Raw genomic sequence first — 20,801 nt, 5'->3', positions numbered from 1 at the left:
AAATAATACATGAAGTAGAAATTATGTAACTACATTTACACACTGCTTTGACTATATTATGGGACACTTTCAAGTTATAAGAACATTGTAGGTGGCATCCGCCTCTCAGCATTAGTGTGTTATGAATTACATGTGTAACCATGAAAGTAATAGAGCATGTTGATTGTTCTCAGGTGCTGGATGTGATCAGTGAAGTAGGCGACCTGCTGCAGCTGAAGTATTCACGGCAAAAAGTTCTTCCCTCATTGGACTGACCCTTTGATGAGACCACATATGAGGAGAATGAAGAGTGACATACTTCCTCTCTGAAACCAAATGTGCACTGCTTATCTTCTGTCCTTCAAAAGGAGGCAGTGAACCACTTAATTAATAACCTTTTTTTTTTATTTTTTAAAGTAAAGAAAAAAAAGATATATCATGTTTTTTTAACACCTGAAGCTCTGATCAACAACACAGGCATGCTTTAGAAGGAAATCGCTTACCTTTCTTGCTCCCCAGTTTCCTTTAGTTCATTTGTCACTACAGTTTTGTTTGGATGTGAGGTTTGGGGTCTGTTCTTAAAGGGACAGTTCACCCAAAAATAAAAATGTTGTCCTTTACCCACCCTCATGTTGATCCAAAACCTGAGGACTTTCTTCCATGGAACACACAAGGAGATGTGAGGCAGAATTTTAGACTCAAGCCTAAAGTATACTTCGGTTTTGACGTGAACGCTTAGCGTCAGCGTACAGTTGAACTAGCCTTCCAAAGTATACTTCATTTCACTGTGCACGCATACACATGCCGTTGGCACATGCACGCTATGACTGCTATGAGAAATTGGACTATTTCTCTTCAGGAGTTTAGACCATTAAAGATGTCTTCATATTCCTTCAGACTCGAGCTATACAAATTGCAGGTATCTCCTGACCTGCCCACACACGGGTTCTTGACCTGCAAATCCGCTGTTGTTGCTTCCACATTCGTATCCTGTTGTGTACAGGCGATAACATCTAGCGCTTCTTCGTGACAGCAATGGCTCAAATGTATGTGTTTCTACTTTGTGCACCCATTAATTAGTGTAAATAATTCCAGGTGCATTTGCATACTGCACATTCAGAGTATGTGCGGTTATACAAATCGTGCCGCGCTCTTTCAGTGTTCGAGCACTCTCAGACACCTTGCGTTCATGTCTGATCGAAGTATGGGTTTTAGTCACCATTCAGTTTCATTGCTTGGAAAAAAAGATGCATGAAAGTGACTCAGGCTGACATTCTGCATAATATCTAATACAGGTTTGGAACAACATGAGGGTGAGTAATTGATGACAGTATTTTCATTTTGGGGTGAGCTATTCTTTAACTCACTGTGGCATTCATTTAGGAAAGAAATACTTCAGTTCCTCTCTGCCAGCTAGCTACAAGAGGCTTTGAGCTGCTTGTGTACTTGCAAATGCATATGTCACCTTTTAAAATGTTTTTGTGCATAAAAAGCATTGAGACATTTTTTTTTCCATTAAGTGAGAACAGACAGGTAGCGAACTCGTATTTCCAAGGATACTGGCCTATGAGAGGAATTACTGGTTCTTCTGATTGCATTGTCAGTACATTCACTGTGTTACCTAAATCAAACACAAAAAAACTCCACAACTTGGCTGCATAGTTGTTGTTATTTCCACAGATTTTGACTTGAGGCCAGCACCGCTGTCTTACTGCAATCTGGCTATCATTTTTCATATGTTGCCAGTGTATTTATTTTTTCATCTAGATATAAATCGCAGAGGGCAATGTTGGTTATGTCTGAGAAACATCTTGTGCATATTTATCAAATTTTCACCTCAGAGGAAACTTGGATGCTGATTGTACGCATTGTGTCCAATGATATGCACATTTGTCAGCAGGGCGCTGGTTGTTATACAGGAATTCTTGTTTGTAGAAACTACAAAGAACATTGTTGCGTGCTTGTTGGCGCATTTCTAAAGCGATATGGAAATATTTTTTAATGGAGACTCGGTTCATAAGTGCAATGCCATGGATAACTAATAAGATTTCTGTCTAGAGGGTTTTGCAAATGTCTTAAGTCGTGTATTGCTTTGTAGTTTTATAAGCTTCAGCTTTCAGCATTGTTTTTGATATGTTGAAGTTTGTCATGATATAATTTCGAAGGTCTTTAAAAATAACCAAACTCATTTCATCTTCATTTATATGTCAGGCTCAATGTTCACTTTTGTGTATTCTTGTATATGTTTCTTTAATGTACATATTTATTTATTATTCATGTTTTGTATGTTTTATTTTTTTGGAGAAGTGTACTTTAATCATCAACGGCAGCTCCACATATCTTATGCACATGCATGGTGTGCATGCTCACAGGGCAAATACTACTGATGAGTAATTTTATATCATTTTATTATTCCCTGGAACGCATGTGTGATATAATCGCCCAATCTGCTGGGTAATGACGCTTTAAAGGTGCTGAACTTTGCACACTATGATGTTTTGTCACTTCTGTGGCTTTACATAAATTGGGCCAGGGGGTACATTCGCCCTTATATTTAATTTATCAAAACATTTACAACATCAGAATCCAGAGATGTTTATGTATAATTTAATGTTATTTCTGTTTTGTTTTTTTCCTGTAAATCAAATGCAAGGGAACCAACACTTAAAGTATAGTGACCTACAAAGTCAAAGGGAGAGAGAAGATTTTTAATAAAGCAAAGGATGGAAATAATCAGATATTTTCTTAATAATATAAAGATTCACATAAGTAACATAAGATTAACAAAGAAAGTAATGACTGATCCAGTTGATGGCAAGACTTTGATGTTCAGATAAACATCTGCTCTATCAGTACACTCACTGTATGTGTTCTAATATAACTTGGATTTTGCTGCCTGCAGTGCATACGTTTTTCTCTTTTTGAATGAAAGTACACTGTGGGCTTCATATTAATTCAGGAACTGTTACACTCTTCTATGTAAAGTAAAATAACTTTTTAATTCAAGTCCTCTGTTTGCATTTTTCACTTCACATTTTTTGCATATTTCCACACTCTCCTGAATTACTTCAAAATGTAATTATATTGTAATCCAGTGCATACTTGATTACAAATGTTATACTTTTGATTGATTACCTTTGTGGTGTTCATGGAAGAGATTGCAAGACCATAGTAATAGAAAAATTACTATGCTTAAAATGACATGTTAAGCTTCAAAGAATTCATTGACAGAACAACTTATTTCATTTTACTCCCCAACTCTCCAAAACCAGTTTATATAACATTGAGAAAGCAATGTGATCTTATGAAACCATCAAAATGAGAAGGCACATACCTTTTAAAAGGATAGTTCACCCCAAAATGAAAATACTCACCTCATGCCATCCCAGATGTGTATGACTTTCTTCTGCAGAACACAAATTAAGATTTTTAGAAGAATATATAAATCCATACAATGCAAGTGAATGGGTGCCAACATTTTAATACTCGAAAAATCACATAAAGGCAGCATAAAAGTAATTCATAAGACTCCAGTGGTTAAATCTACATCTTCAGATGTAATATGATAGGTGTGGGTGAGAAACAGATCAATATTTAAGTGAATGTTTGCTAGAAATTCTCCTCCCTGCCCAGTAGGGGGTGTATGTATGAAGAATGTGAATCACCAAAAACACAAGAAGAAGAATGAGAAAGTTAAAGTGGAGATTGACTGAGCAGGGAGGAGAATTTATGGTAAAAATTTACTAAAATATTGATCTATTTCTCACCCACACCTATCATATTGCTTCTGAAGACATTGCTTTAACCACTGGAGTCATATGGATTACTTTTATGCTGATTTATGTGATTTTTGGCACCCGTTCACTTGCATTGTATGGACCAAAAGAGCTGAGAAATTCTTCTAAAAATCTTCCTTTGTGTTCTGCTGAAAAAAATATAAAAGAAGACACAAATAATGAGAGAATTTTCATATTTGGATGAACTATTCCTTTAACACACAGAACCTTGTTACCGTACAAGCCCTTAACTCAGACTTTGCATTTTTATCCACATTAGTGGACATATGAGACCGTAAATGCCAACGTTTTACATAATAAAGAAAACATCCTGGACTTTTCTGTTATAACAAATGTTAGGGGGTGTGATATGATATACTGTATCTATTTTATGACACATGAATATTATCATCAAATATTTTTATAATATAATTCATAATATACTGTAAATGTTTCTAAATAAAAACTCTAAAATTATATTATATACATTAAATTAATTCGAACTTTCTAATATGTTTCTTTTACATCAAACACTGTAATAATAATAAAAAAAAAGGTAAAATCTTATTCTTTGCTGGGTCTCATGAGTATATTATAACTCTTACAACTTTTCTGTGATAAATGTTTAGGAGTTTTGCCTTTATTTTTATGATAGTCTACATGAACATTATTATCTGACATTGTTATAATATAAAATCACATAATTACAAAATTTTTTAAATAAAAATGTATAAACTAATAAAGTGTATTAATTTAATCATTAATTGAATTATAAAATAATTTAATATAATGTAATATGTTTCTTACACATCAAACACTATAATGATAAAGTAAATTTAAATGCCCAAAAAAATAAAAATAAAACTTTCCTAGGTCTCATGAGGATATTATACCCCCACACAGTCCAAGATTCATTCATTCATTCATTCAGGCAGTCAGTCAGTCAGTCAGTCACAGTGTGGTTATATGAACCCCTCCTCCATGGACGTCACACAAGCGGAGGGAGATGAATGGCTCGTTCAGTTAATGCATGAGATTCCTTCACCACAGTACCTACATGAGGCTCAGACTTCTATATGTGCGAGTCAAGAGCACATCATTTATTTACGCTTTCATTGGATAGTAAGGATACTATGACCAGTGATTTTTTTCTGTTGCGTGTCCAGTAGCTTCGGTTCTTTATTGCGCACTGCGCTCCGCTTGACGCGTGACTGAGGAGCTCACCAGGATCACACTTCAGGCTATTGAGATTTCCAAAGGATAGAGGCAAACTTGCGCGCATCTCTCACTATGTGAGCCGCAACACATGGAAGATCATCTGAAAAACTAATTTAGTAAAATTTGTAATGCTGAAATGCTTTTGGAGACCAAGAACCTTTCAGAAGATCTGATGGGCACCAGGACATGACACTTGAGGGTTGTTCAGTTGCACAATAAGAATTTAAATTCGTTTTTACTTTTTGGACTTTTTTGGATGGATTGGTTTTATATGAGAAACAACCATATAGAGAAAGAAAGAGACATGGAAAGTGAACCTTGGGACTAAGAAGATTTAGTGCAGTTCTGAACTGGTGCATAGTTGCAAAATCATAGTAAAGGCTGTTTATTTATTTATTTATTTTTTATTATTATTATTATTTTTTTTTTTTTACGAAGTCATGCTGATTCGAAGCCAAGCTTTATGGTGGGCAGTTTTCTTGACACTTTGTCTTCTGTTGGTCAAAGGATTTCCCACAAAGAAGCACAGAGCAAATCAAATCAAGAACAGGAGCAGCACGTCTCTAGAGGTACAATATGATTTCAGTGACTGAAAGTCTCAATCTACCTGTTATTTGTTTGTCTAGTCTTAATGAGACTTTTGCGATTTTATTAAATAGCTTGCAGAGTTTGTCCATTTCAAAATTAATCATTGTAAGATCAGGCATGACTCAAGAGACAAAAGCTTTCAACCAGTTAAATGACTCTGTCCAAAAAAATAAACAAATAACTAATTGGTTTAAACAGGAATCATATAAGAATCCTAGATTCTACTGGATGAACTGAAATTCTGAATAAATAAATAAATCTTAATAAAAATAAATAAATCATATATGAATATTGTGAGGATTCTTATCTGATTCCATCAGGACTGATTTCAAATTATGATAGAAATTCCATTAGCAGCTTCTAGTGTCTAGGGTGTGAACGAGCTGAGATGAACCATGTAATCTTTTTGGGGTTTTAAGATCCATTCAGTATGAATGACATTAACAGTTTGTTCAAACATGAAATTATTTTAGGTCTTAAACTAGATGGTGTCACATGAAACAGCTGGTGGCATGACTGAAATGTGATTTAAACTTCATCTATGTAGCCTCTAATCTAATTATTAATGACCATACAATTGTCTATCTTGATGTTCTGTCAGATGTTCTGAAAAGTAACTTTCATCACCTGGCTCAGCTTTTAACAACTATGCATGAATACTGAACTCTTAACTGTAAAGAACAGTCCATCTTTTCATGAAGCAGCAGGTGTCAGACAGTTAGGAATTCCATTTTATTATGTCATAGCTGCTTTTTCTTTCTTGATATCTAGTTGATTAGAGATTAGACTACTCTCAATATACAGTTTTCCTATAGTAAAATGTGCTTAGTGGTTGGAACAGAGAACATGTTAATTTCCCCAGCTTATTCATTTATAAACCAAAGTTAACAGTTCATGGATTATTTTAGGTCATTAATTCATTCATTTTTCCTTTTAACTTCAGCATTAAAGTTAATTAATCAGACTAAATACTGGGGTATGATGTATAGAAACGCATGGGTTTTCAACCTGTGGCATTCTGCTGACTCAAATCTTTTGAATCCGTTCACAAAAATGATTCATTCAGATTTATTCAGTCAATTTTTGTAGATTACTGCTGCATCAAAATATCCATACTTTTCTACTATTTAGTATGCCAAAAACAGTATGCCAATATAGTAGTGCAAATGAATCCTCAGTATTCATTAAACAGTAAGCAAGGAATTCCCGGGTGACCTAATATTTCCAGAAAGATTCTGAAGTGGGGATTGAATGGACCCTTTCCTATATCCTATAATGCCTCGGGAGCTGAGGAGCTGTCACATTCAGAACACCAGATTTTAAAAAAGATGGTGACCCACTAGTCCAACGGCTCTTTTCAACTGTAAATGATATATACAAGGGCGTAGATTTGGCTTGAACATTAGGGGGTTGCAGCGTGAAGCATTTACATATTTCCATTGATCATGGTATAAATAATGGGGGGTTATACTTGCATGTTTTGATTATAGGGGATTATCATCCCCCCTGGAATCTATGCCCCTGGAGATTATATATATATATATATACAGTTGTGCTCAAAAGTTTGCATACCCTGGCAGAAATTGTGAAATTTTGGCATTGATTTTGAAAATATGACTTATCATGCACACTAATTTGTCACCACCTACTGGCATAGATGTAAGCTGTGTCTGGAAAAAGAAGGTGTGGTTGTTTCAAGGAGCACAATGCTTGTTGACCCCTCTCCAATCATAGCGCTTTTGGTTGTGACCATTAAGCTCTATTTTGGTCTTGTCACTCCAAATTATTGTGTGCCAGAAGCTGTGAGGCGTGTCAAGGTGTTGTTGGGCATATTGTAACCGGGCTTTTTTGTGGCATTGGCTTCTTTCTGGCAACTCGACCATGCAGCTCATTTTTGTTCAAGTATTGTCGTACTGTGCTCCTTGAAACAACCACACCGTCTTTTTCCAGAGCAGCCTGTATTTCTCCTGAGGTTGCCTGTGGGTTTTTTCTTTGTATCCTGAACAATTCTTCTGGCAGTTGTGGCTGAAATCTTTCTTGGTCTACCTGACCTTGGCTTGGTATCAAGAGATCCCTGAATTTTCCACTTCTTAATAAGTGATTGAACAGTACTGACTGGCATTTTCAAGGCTTTGGATATCCATTTATATCCTTTTCCATCTTTATAAAGTTCCATTACCTTGTTATGCAGGTCTTTTGACAGTTCTTTTCTGCTCACATGGCTCAGTATCTAGCCTGCTCAGTGCATCCACGTGAGAGCTAACAAACACATTGACTATTTATACACAGACACTAATTGCAATTTAAAAAGCCACAGGTGTGGTAAATTAATCTTTAATTGCCATTTAAACCTGTGTGTGTCACCTTGTGTGTCTGTAACAAGGCCAAACATTCAAGGGTATGTAAACTTTTGATCAGGGCCATTTGGCTGTTTTCTGTTACCATTATGATTTAAAAAGGAGCCAAACAACTATGTGATGAGAAATGGCTTCATATGATCACTATCCTTTTTTTTGCATGATCAGCCATATTTTCAAAATCAATGCCAAAATTTCACAATTTCTGCCAGATTATGCAAACTTTTTTGAGCACAACTGTGTGTATATATATATATATATATATATATATAACACACACACACACACACCAAGAAATTTGTCCCTTGTTCTTAAATGGTGCTTGTAGATTATTTTCGTGGTTGTTGTTATTACATCAATGTGTCACAGGACAATGCCCATGTTCTTGGATGAAGTATGTCCTGAATCTATTCATACTACTCACCTGCTTACCTAAAGAATGTACTGTTTTACCAGGCCAGAAGTGCATCCACTGTCAAAAACAATACAGACAGTACTGATTTCAGACACAGCTTACATCTATGCCAGTAGGTGGTGACAAATTAGTGTGTTTCAAATGTCATGAGTGATGTCTATGAGTGAGTCATTGATTCAGTCGATTAGTTAAAAAACACTGGGTGCATCTCAATCAGCTCCCTAGTTCAGTAGTCAGGGCACTGATCAGGGAGTCAGCCATTTTTAGGGCTGTCTCAATCGCAAAATCGTTCCAGTGCACTGAAACGTTCGCTCCCTAAAAAATCCCACAATGCACCATAAAAACCAGGGAACATCATTGCTCACTATGTTCCCTACCGGAAACGTTGTCATGTCTTCTGAAGTCTCTCAAGTCATTAGAAGATGAGCACAAGTGTAAAACTATAAAGTCCAAGCCTTTTTTTTTTTCTCTTTATATAGAAATGTTGTTGGTAATGTCTTTTATTCATAATTACCATGACATTTTTAAAACATTTGAGTTGTTAAAAGGTTTAAAATATACTCCAGTATATTTTTATTTCTTTATTTATGGCATTTATCTGTTATAATAACACTGTACATTTGTATATCTTCAAGGAAAATGAACGATAGTGTCATTTATATAGCGATGGTGCTGATTAATAACAGCTGCGCTTCGGGGGGCCTGGGTAGCTCGGTGAATAAAGACGTTGACTACCATTGAGTCGCAAGTTCGAATCCAGGGCATGCTGAGTGACTCCAGCCAGGTCTCCTAAGGAACCAAATTGGCCCGGTTGCTAGGGAGGGTAGAGTCACATAGGGTAACCTCCATGTTGTCGCTATAATGTTGTTCGCTCTTGGTGGGGTGCGTAGTGAGTTGTGCGTGGATGCCATGGAGAGTAGCGTGAAGCCTCCACACACGCTATGTCTCCACAGTAAAGCGCTCAACAAGCCACGTGACAAGATGCGCGGATTGATAGTCTCAGACACAGAGGCAACTGAGATTCATCCTCCGCCACCCGGATTGAGGCGAGTCACTACTGGGCATTCCAAATTGGGGAGAAAAGGGGGTTAAAATCAAAATAAATGAAATAACAGCTACGCTTCAAAGCGCAAGCTCGTTAAAGTGTCGCAGGTCACTGAATCATAAGTGTCCCAGTGTTCAGTGGATCGGTAAACTTACCAGTGCCCGAAATCATGTTCACAATATACTGATTTACGACATAGGGAGCTAGGGGGCTGATTGAGACACAGGGACAGAGTGGTTCAGGACAAAAATAATGGAAGTGAATGAGATCGATTCATTTACTTAAAAGATTCATTTAAAAACACTGATTCGTTCATGAACAAAACACAAGTGTTTCAGGCACACTAAATAAACGAAAGCGATTCAACAAAACAACGGAAGTTTGACGAACAGTACGTAAAATGTGGATTCACGTGCATCATGCTAAATAATGAACTACGTGTACAGTGTGTTGTATGATCTGAGGTGCTTGCAAATTACAGTTTAAAACCTGTAAAACTAATATGACACTTTTTAATCAAACACCTGGAGTTCAATGATAAACCGGTTGACTTTTTCATCGTAAAGAGTCTGTGTTGACAAACTAAAAACCAACAATGACCAGCCAAACCAAAGTGCGAAGCCATTATTTTACATAAGGTCCATACTCGCATTTAAAGCAAATAGCGCTCACGTTTATCGATAGTGGATGATTAGGACTAGCTGTGTCTGGACTCAACCGTTACACTGAATGCAGTGAGCGAAGGTCTCACTAAATGTTTAACTTAAGTTATATTATTTAAACAGTATGTTAAGTATTATCTCAAGGGTGTTAAAATGCAATTGGTTGTTGGTTAAGAAATGTTGCAAGTTCAAGTAAAGCTCTTTCAACAGCATTTGTGTTATAATGTTAATTACCATACACAAAAAAATAAGTTTGATTTTAGTGTGATAAAATCGCTTACTAACCATGTCTGTGTAAAGTTATATACAATGTTACAACTTGATGATGTTACGCTGGTAAACTCTGTTATCTGGTAAATGCCATAACACTGGTAAATCCCTGATTTTATCACACTAAAATCATGTTAACATGTATAATGTTTGTGTCTTGTGGCTATACTTTTGAAACTGTGTGTATTCTAATGTTTATGGACTGGCCCCTTTCACTTCCATTGTAAGTTTCTTACTGTAACCGCGATTTTTGCTTTTTTTTTTTTTTCACACACTGCTCAAACTCAACACATCCAATGGTGGGTGCGAGGATTTGACAGAAAGTTGATCGGTGCATGGTGATACTTGGGTGATACAAGACTGTCTTTGTGTGGTGTATGAAAACATCATGTTTCCCCCTACCATCTAAGACAACTGGGCAAGATGTTTTTATTAAAGTAGCCACTGGAGTTCACGTTGACATTGTAGAGCCATTGTTTCTCATGCGCAACAGGAAGTCTTTGCTTTACACAAAAACTGACACTTACTAATCAAAACAGTCAGCTGGAATCTGAGACTCCATGGTTGGGGAAAACATATGGTAGGAGTCTGGTAGGAGTTCAGCGGCCTTGGTGCAATAATTGATAAGTCCAATAATCACAGGCCTTTTCCCCTCTCAGATGCAAGCAGACACCAATTCCACAAATGGCGCCAAATTCTTGATCCCACTCAGAATTTCATGTTGCTGTGTCTTGCCATTGTGCTGGATGATTCCAGTGTGGAAAGCTCTCAAGTGTCCAGTACTCTAATTGAGGTTAAGCTGAAACTGTAAACCATAATCTATGTTTGAAAATATATAGCAAATGCCCTGGTACATGCTGTGAAAGCTATATTCGGATTTAATGAAGAAACACCAGATAATATTTCCCCCAAAACCACCAGAACACACACATAGGATCTTGAATGGAGAAATAGATTTAATAACTTGCCTGCATGTTGCTGAGTACAACTATTTTTTTAGATCTTGACCCTACAAAACATGCTGTGTTTTACTGAGATCTGATTATAAACATCTGAAGCTCGTAAAAAGAGCAGATATGTATCCAATCCAGTGCTTCTTGGGTTATAATGTTAACAGAGTTGGTATCTGCACATACAGTACCATTGGAACAGTTGGTCACAGTTGGTTATCGAGAATCAACTGGAATTCTCCAAATGGGATTTGACGTCTGAGGTTTACATGTAGTTAATGAACAGTTTTCTACACCAATGTCGCTATCTGATAGAAGCCAGCGTGGCTCTGAATGGGTTATATCCATCTTTACGCTCTATCTTTGAGTTTTACTTGCAACACACGGAGGTGTTTTAACTGTATAAATCCTTGGCTTAATGAAAAACTTGCTTTTCTTTCTTTTTGGAAGGGAATAATCAAATCCATCCATTTTACTGAATCATGAGTAAGCCGCTCAGTTTTCCGCTGCTAATGTGTCCCATTTGCTCTCTTTCTAGGCGGTCAGAGGTAATTCTTCATGAGGGTGTTGGGGAAACCAGACTCTAAATGTTTCATGTGCTTTGCGACTCTCAAACAGACTTGGGATGTGTTGCCTCACCAGCTTTGGTGGTGCCCTGATGCCCTACCCTTGTTTTGGTGGCATCTTGGCTCTAATGTATTGAGAATCCCCTGCTGAAAAGACCAGCATGAACTTGGTGGTCCAAGCTGGCTAATGCTGTTTTGGTGATGATCTAGGTGGTGGACAAGCAAAGAATTGTGGTTAATAAGCAAATATGCTGGTCAACCAGTATGGCGCTTCTGATGAAGTTTCTGATCTTGACCAAAGGAGGCTTGCTGGTTAAAGGAATGTTTTAGTTTCAATACAAGTGGAATCATTTTGTTTATGTTTACCACAAATTATTATTTTGACTAATCCCTCATTTATGAAAAAAAGAAGAAGAAATCGTGGTTGCAGTAAAGTAAGGCACTTACAATGGAACTGAATGAGGCCGGTCCACAAATGTTAAAATACACACTGTTTTAAAGATGCAGCCATAAGATGTAAACATTATACATGTTAACATGATTTTAGTGTGATAAAATCACTTACTAACCTTATCTGTGTAAAGTTATATCCACTTATATGCCATAACCCTGCTAAATTCCTGATTATATCACAATACATTAACGTTAACATGTATAATGTTTATGTCTTGTGGCTATACTTTTAAAACAGTGTGCTTTTTAACATTTATTGAATGGCCTTATTCACTTCCATTGTAAGTGCCTTCATGTAATCACAATACTTGCTTTAAAAAAAAAACAAGGAACTAGTATATATATATATATATATATATATATATATATATATATATATATATATATATATATATATATATATATATATATATATATATGTGGTAATCGACATTATACTACAAATGCTGTCAATTGAGCTTAACTTATATTGAATCTGGAACATTCCTTTTGGCTAATCAAGAAGACTGGAGGGACACCAGCATGCCAGCATCCAAAACACAACATATGCTGTTGACCAGCAATGCTGGTCCCAGACCAAGTGTGTGTTTTATTTATTTTGTCGGGGATTTTTTTTCATTTATTCTCGTACTGTAGGTCTCTGCACCCATCCAGATGGCACATCTAAGAAAACACAATAACTGTTTTTGAGAGGAGATAGCACATGGCACTCTGATGCTGTTGAGGCATTCCAAGAGAATCAGATTGTAACATAGTGGTATGCTTGAAGAAAAAAAAAACATAGAGGAACAAAAACATAAAAGCATGAGGACAGTTATTGTCTCTGCCAGGGTCTGGGCAGGAGTCCATCTCTGCAATGTCACTCTTCTTGCAAGTTGCCTTTCTTGTCTTACCTCCTCTGTTTCTGTTGGCCTCCCGTCCTGTCCTCCCTTTGCAAAGATTCAGGAATTCTGGCTCCAGAGGCTTCTGTTCAAGTCAGTTGTTGTGAGCTGCTTTGCACCACAGGAAAGTATTCTTTAAAGTCTCTTTTCTTATATTAACCTGTGCGACTCGTGTGAAATCAAAGCCATCCTTTCAGTCCTAGATGGAAGGGAAAGTGGCTTCGCCGATGTCAAAAAAGCAACTTATACAAACAGCAATATTGAGTGAGGAGCTTATCTTGGCTTGACTTTTTCTCAGAGGTTTGATTATAGAATGATTGAGGGGAAAGGTATGAAAGATCTCTGGATGGCGCACAAAGTGAGGAAACACAGGCAGGCCGAAAAGACTTTGTGGATGGTAACAACTCATTGGTTTTCACACGACTGTAAAAATGGACAGTAGTTCCCAATTGCACTCCGACTGTTCATTTCCTAGAGATTAATTTAACTGACACATTAGCTCTGTTCCAAACATCAGTGAGCTTCAGTGCTGTCTATTGCCTATCCCATAAAGGCAGCATCCTAACCGAAACCTAGAAACCTTATTAGTGTCTGCGTTGGAACACTCTTCATAGGCAGCAACTCTGCATGCCAAACAGTGAACTCTTAACCTTAATGCATATGGCAGACTTCATTTACAATTGATTCCATTGAATCTATCATAGAGTCAGGTTGTCCCATATAAGCAATACAGCACAACAATCTGATTCTGGAAGTAAAAATCACACTTACTTTTTCCAAAGGGGAATTGATTATTAACGATAACCATGAGCTCTGAGGTTGGTAATTAATGGTATATGCTTCTATTAAAGCCATCAGTCTGTGTAATTTCAACATCATTTAAAAAAAAAAAAAAATCTTGTTTAATAGTGGAATCCCTAATTTAGAAAGACACTATCCATGATCCTGAGGGGGAAAATCCACCAATCAGAGAGTCGTGGCAAACAATCCACGGAAAAAGAACCTTTGACTTTTTGTCTGATATTCAAATACTTATTTTGCTTTAAATCAAAGTTTGTAATTCTGTGATTCACCTCAGAGCTGGTAGGTTTGGTTCATTAACTCTTTTATGAAGTACTTTATGAAATCCCTAAGGCACTGTTGCACTCTAAAAACCTTGTTATATTTTATTCTAATAGAGCACAACAGTGCCCGCCCACTTTTTCAGCCATCTGGGTTCCGAAAATATTTTCCCCATTCATTTCTTCCATAGACTTTTAATAACTCCTTTATAAAAGAGTTGTGAGCCATGAACCAAACCAATCAGCTCTGAGATGAATCACAACATCAAGAACTTTGTTTTGAGGCAAAAAACTATTTGAAAATCAGACATAAAGACAAAGGTACAAGGCTTTGTACTTACTGTCTTTCATGAGGGCACAAACTACAATCCCATGAAGCATTGCGAATTATGTAATTGGATAAAAAACAATGGGAACTGTAATAAGTTTTGTCATTGTGGGAAGGAGGAGTGAGAATCGGGTATGTTGAAACTCAAACTCAGGTATTTATTATACGTTTAACACAATCAAAGAGTGGCTTTTCAGTTTCAAATAAACACAAACGCATCATACTGCTGTGCATCTCTCTCTCCTTGTCTCTGGCGTGGTCTCTCCATTTATCACCCTCCCCAGGGCTTACTGCAATCAGAAACAGGTGTTAGACACCATAGTGCTCAGGTGTTTACCCTTACCGCTTTCTCTCTCTCCAGACGAACGCTCAACCACACCGAATATATAAATATATATACCGGAATATATAAAACTATTGATTTAAGATTGTTGATTATAAGTATAGAAAAAATATATTTTACGTTTATTGCAAAATATCCTGAAATGTACAAATAAATAAGTAGTTTAAGACCGACCGATTACGTCATTCACAGTGTGTCATTGGAGTGGGCGGTCGCTCCGAGGCACGTTTCGTGGGTTTCGTTGGCCAGGTTCTCTGATTGGTGGATCTTTCTCTGCTGTACCATGGGTAGTGTAGTTCTTTACCATGTATTCCGCTATCAAACAATTAAGTTGAGATAATGCAGATGGATGGCTTCAACGGAAGCATATAACATTGATGAACAACCTTGTAGCTCACGGTAGGACTGTGTTTAAAGTTTTATAAGTTATCGTTGAAAATCAATTTGTCTATGGGATTTTTACTTCCAGAACCAGAGTGTTGTGCTCTATTGCCAGTCAAAAGTTAGACTGAATTTATGTTTCTCATTATCTTAATTAACCTTTTGATCTAAGGGTTTATTCTTAAAGTGATAGTTCCCCCAAAAATTAAAATTCTGTAATAATTTACTCTCCCTCATGTTGTTCAAAAGAGGTATAACTTTTTTTCTCTGTGGAACACAAAAGATGTTAGGCAAAATGTTAGTCTCAGTCACCATTCAACTTCATTGTGTGGAAAAAAAGATGGTGACCGAGGCTAACATTCTGCCTAACATCTCGTTTTGTGTTCCACGGAAGAAAGAATGTCATAAGGTTGTCAGTGAGGGTGAGTAAATAATGACAGAATTTTCATTTTTGGTTGAACTATCCCTTTAAATATTGATTAATTGACCTCAATTTTCATTTAGACTGAAATTTTAGTGCCAAAAACTCCTCTCCATCACATGGAGCTCCTTAGAGATCAGTGTGTTAAATCATTAAAAGAGCTTCCTCATATCTAACCCCTCCCCCCCCTGCGATGATGAACTTCAATAGAGCGCCGGGGTGAAGTTTATCGTCTGGAGCGGAGGACATCTGTTTTGCATGTGGGAGAGACACAAGCAGTGAAGTGAGACAAGGCAGGCCGTGCATGATCAGCAGAGAGAGGCATTGATCAGTTAATAACCCCCTCAGCTCCCCCTCTCTCCTCTGCTGTGTCGGCAGGGAACATGGGGACCATCAAACCAGCCTATATGCGAAAGAGGAAGAGCAGAACCACATGTTGAAATTGTTGATAGCACCAGGGTGATGTTCTGAAACTTTCAGAAGGGTTACTCAACACTATAGAGAAAGATAGGGAAAAGTATGGTGAAGTTCTCTATAGAACTGATAGGAAGGCATGCAGTATGATGTGGCTATGACATGGAAGTGTACATTTTTTTGTTTCTGATTTATGTGTTTATGTGGTTGTTCTTTGAAGTCTCTGGTGGCTTATAGACAGGGTCTCCACTAGAGCTCTCTTTGAAGCGCAGCATGATCCAGAATGTAAAAGCCAAACTGAGTCTCATCTGGTGGTTATTGCATGATGGAGAGTGCTTGCAGTTAAAGACAGCATGAACATGGACCCTATGTACGTTCTTAATAAATGTCCCTGGTCTAATTGTACATTATTTATCAGTGTGTTATTCTAAAAAAAAAAAATTGTTTACATAATCTTTCATCAAAATTTTGTATCTTTCTTTCACCTCTGAAACAACTTTCGTCTTCTGCAGACATAACCAGAAAAAGTGGCTGGGAAAAATGATTAATGTATTTTATCTGTTAACATTTTTTGTATTACATGATATGCTGAGTAATTAATCAAATTAATCACAATTAATCGCATATAAAATATTTGCAGAGAAAGGCCCCAAAACAATAATAATTTAACATAGTGATTAAATAATACTAACTATTTGCATTTAAATATTTATAAATATAATATACATTATTAATATAATAATTCCAAAAACTAAAATCCATTATTGTTGCAGACGAGTAAAGCATTGATAAGACAATACAAAAAGTGTCTTTAAAAATGCAATATATTATTGATTTCCATATTATTGAACATATTGGCCTGCAGTCCACAGCAATCCAGTTTGCAATTGAATTCGTCTGTCCGAGATATGTTTATTATATGGGCTTTTCTAAGGATGTGTCAGTGTACACATGCGTCAGACAGATGCTTTTGGAGTGTGTCACTTTGGTTGTGTCACATCATAAATACAGCTTTTTATGTCACTGTGTCAAGTTTAATGTAGTTTGAAACCTAGAAAAACAAGTTTCGAGATCCCTGCATTTGGAATTGCGCTGTGTCCAGCTGTGTTTGAACATAAGAACACGTTATCATCTTGTGCTGTTGCAACTGTCAAGCAAGCCTGAGTGTGGTTTTGTTGTCTGTACAGCTGCGCATTGCCTATACAGCTGGAGTGTCGCTTACTGCCCCCTGCTAAAAACAGGTGGTACTTCAAGCTTGAATTGCTCAGATGGTACGAATATTCCTTATTACAGTATGGGGACATGATTAATTGTGTTTAGATTTTAACGTGTTATTTTTAAAAATAATTAATATCACTAATTTAACATGTTAAATCGACAACCCTAAAATTTATATTAACCAATAATATCATACTGTAGCCTGCTTTTTATGATCCTATCAGATCCAGATGGATTAAATCAAGTTCCGCACTATATTATTTCCTGCTGAATATACACTTGGTCATGTCACATTATGGATGGTAAATGATGCGTTACAAATGCCTTTGTATTTAAATGTCTTTAAATAAAAAAAATCAACACGAAATGTTGTTCGCAACCCATTTTATTTCTGTAATATGACATATTTTTGATTGAAATAGGATAGTAAATTAGAAAAAAATTGAAGGGTGGGACTTTATTTGAATTGTGAAAACTGGTCTCTGCATGACAGGCGGTTGGAGGGGAGGGAGTGAAAAATAAGAGGGCTTAGTGATGTAGGCTAAAAAGCAAAGCAATTTCAGAGGCAAGTTAATACATTTTGTTGAAAGATTACAAGGAGAAACGTTTTTTCTTTGAGATAATGTGCACTGATGAATCATTCACAATAAGAACATAGAAGATTTCATGTTGACTGTAATAATAATAATTAGTATTAGAACTAATTCAATAATAATAACAACAATTTAAAGTTGCAAAAATAAAATAATTAGATGACTTTTGCATCTTTTAAAAAGTCAGAACATTTCTGAAAACCTGAAAGGAATTCCTGTCATCTGTCTCATTTTTGAGGCTTGAGACTTTATTGGACATGATTAGTACCAAGCAGCAAAGTGCTTTGGAGTACTGTCATGGATTCAGCCTTTTTCTGTCTTTTTTATTTTTTGTTTTTTATCCCGCCGCAGACTTTACGTCTCCATATTGAAGTAAACCAGATGAAAGAGATACATATCCCTTAATGTGTAATCATTTACCTGCATGCACTGTCCCGACTCCTGAGTCTTCCTCCAGGAATTCATAGTCCCTCTCCTTCCATCAAACGCAGCATTACCCATAATGTCAAACAGCTGTCAAGAGAGCGAGCCATGACTGTCTCAGACAGAGCGAGAAAGAATGAGACTGCAGTACCAAGCGTGCAATTCCTCTTCCTTGTTGATGTTTCTATTCTGTCTGTTTTGTTATGTTACTAGTGGTAACCCAATGAAGCATCGATTGACAGATATGCAGCATGGAAATCAAAGAACTTGAAGAAAACTCTATTTTTTATTTGCAGGCTTAAAGGAATAGTTCACCCAAAAATGAAAATTCTGTCATAATTTACTTGCCCTCATGCTGTCTCGAACCCGTATGACTTAAGTTAACCTCACCAATCACTTTCATTGCATATTTTTTTTTCGTATAATGAGAGTGAATGGTGTCTAAGATTGTCATTCGGACTATCTCCTTTTGTGTTCCATGGAAGAAAGGAAGTAATATGGGTTTGAACATCATGAGAGTGAGTAAATGATGACAGAATTTTCATATTTAAGTGAAGTATCATTTTAAGAGAGACTGCTGAAGTCTACCAAAATTCTGGGGAAAAGGCTTTTCCTGGAGTATTAAAGCTAAAGAAGGCTCTTAAATTATAGTCATGATTTTAACTAATCCCGTTCCAAAATCCACCTGATATGCTGTCATATGTTAGACATTTCATTCCAGATGGGTTTATTTGAAGCCCAGACATCTTTTTTTCATATGGGCCATGAGGTCACAGCTGTATAGATTGGATATGGTGTTGAACTAAGACAGGTCCTCTAACCGTCTTTATGTGCATGACGAAATTTCGTACAAGTATTTATCTTTGAGCCTCACTTGGGCTTTATACAGAATGAAACCTAGTGCTTTCATGTAAATAATGTTTGTTAGATCACCAGATGTTCTGCTGTGGATTGTAAGGCATACTGTGTGTCCTTCTCAGGTCAGAGGTCATGGTGGCTCCAAAGATGTCAGGCAGATGCTTTTGGACATTCAGAGGCAGAACCAGCTGAGGAGCGTTCCATCTTCGCAGCCCCGTCATAAGAGGAGATGGTCGCAGATTCGCTCAGAGGGAGTTCTTCCTAAACCTGCTCCACAGGAGGAAGAGGAACCCTTCATTTTGGACCTGAAGAACTTCCCTGATCTTGCCAATGCAAACCTGGGATCCCAGAACCCAAACATTCAAGTAAGAATAGGCCCAATTTCACCTTTTTGTCATGTGACAAATTTAGTTTTGTCATGTTAACAAGGCTCTCAATTTGAATTTGAATTTAAGTAAATAAAACAGGACATTCACATGCTTTAAGTGTAGTTTTTAATAAAACAGAATTTTTCTTTCAGTGTGAATTACCCATAAACATTTCATCAAGACATATATATATATATATATATATATATATATATATATATATATATATATATATATATATATATAGTATATATGCAGGGTTGGGGAGCAACGGAATGCATGTAACGGGATTACGTATTTAGAATATTAGTAACTGTATTCCACTACAGTTACAATTTAAATAATTGGTAATTAGAATACAGTTACATTCAAAAAGTATTTTGATTACTGAAGAAATTACTTTGCATTTTATTGTCATTTGTTTCATTTAATATTTAGTCCTTTCAGATGGAAAACATTTATACATATAAATGCTGCAATCCAAAGAGCGTTTGAACAGCGGTGAAACACTTTCTTATGATGTGTTACATTCATACGAGCAGACAGAGAAGTAAGTTTGAAGTAAGTTTGGAAGTTTTGAAGAAATAGAAATAAACCTTGTGTAAATTGTCAGCTTTACACAAAGCTAAAATGCTATTTCTAGCCATTTTACATGCACGTTACCAGGCACGATCATATTTTTTTATCAAGAAAATTCACGTTGGATCATAATTTCTTTTTTTCTAGTAAGACCTTTGATATTAGGGCAAAAATCATATTCTTGATAATAATTTTTGTATTGTTTTCCTGTAAAAATATCTACAAATCCTTAAAACAAGATCACTTTGATATATCTTGATTTAGAAACAACACTGCATAATATATTTAGGTTTTTTTCAGAGAATATATTTTTAACATGTGTATTTTGTCTTACTGTACTGGCAGAGTTTTTATAGTCAAAACAAATGAAAAAATCTACCTGTGCTGAAGAAGTAATCCAAAGTATTTAGAATACGTTACTGACCTTGAGTAATCTAACAGAATACGTTACAAATTACATTTTACAGCGTGTATTCTGTAATCTGTAGTGGAATACATTTCAAAAGTAACCCTCCCAACCCTGTATATATGTGTGTGTGTGTGTGTGTGTGTGTGTGTGTGTGGGCAGGTTTAAATGGTTTACGAGGACATTTCTTTAGGTTACAAACTGATAATTACAAGGGTATTATGCTATAAATGTGGTTTATGAGGACA

At 36.4% G+C, this 20,801-nt stretch overlaps 2 protein-coding genes across 3 annotated transcripts in view; both read left to right on the top strand.

Annotated features, from left to right (window-relative positions):
* sptlc2a (serine palmitoyltransferase, long chain base subunit 2a) overlaps positions 1–2,985 on the top strand; it is a 29,816-nt gene extending 26,831 nt beyond the window's left edge. For both annotated transcript variants that reach the window (XM_051722527.1, XM_051722526.1), the window contains one exon: positions 174–2,985. In XM_051722527.1, coding sequence (XP_051578487.1) covers positions 174–254 — 81 coding nt within the window. In that variant the 3' untranslated portion in view covers positions 255–2,985. The remainder of the gene's footprint in view (positions 1–173) is intronic.
* Positions 2,986–5,413: 2,428 nt separating this feature from the next.
* Positions 5,414–20,801, top strand: part of ism2a (isthmin 2a) — a 44,796-nt gene continuing 29,408 nt past the window's right edge. Inside the window, exons 1-2 of the mRNA XM_051722283.1 lie at positions 5,414–5,542; positions 19,323–19,565. Coding sequence (XP_051578243.1) covers positions 5,414–5,542; positions 19,323–19,565 — 372 coding nt within the window. The remainder of the gene's footprint in view (positions 5,543–19,322; positions 19,566–20,801) is intronic.

The sequence above is a fragment of the Myxocyprinus asiaticus genome, chromosome 17 (assembly GCF_019703515.2).
Source record: "Myxocyprinus asiaticus isolate MX2 ecotype Aquarium Trade chromosome 17, UBuf_Myxa_2, whole genome shotgun sequence".
Lineage (NCBI taxonomy): Eukaryota > Metazoa > Chordata > Actinopteri > Cypriniformes > Catostomidae > Myxocyprinus > Myxocyprinus asiaticus.
This window is presented reverse-complemented; position numbering and strand designations above follow the sequence as displayed.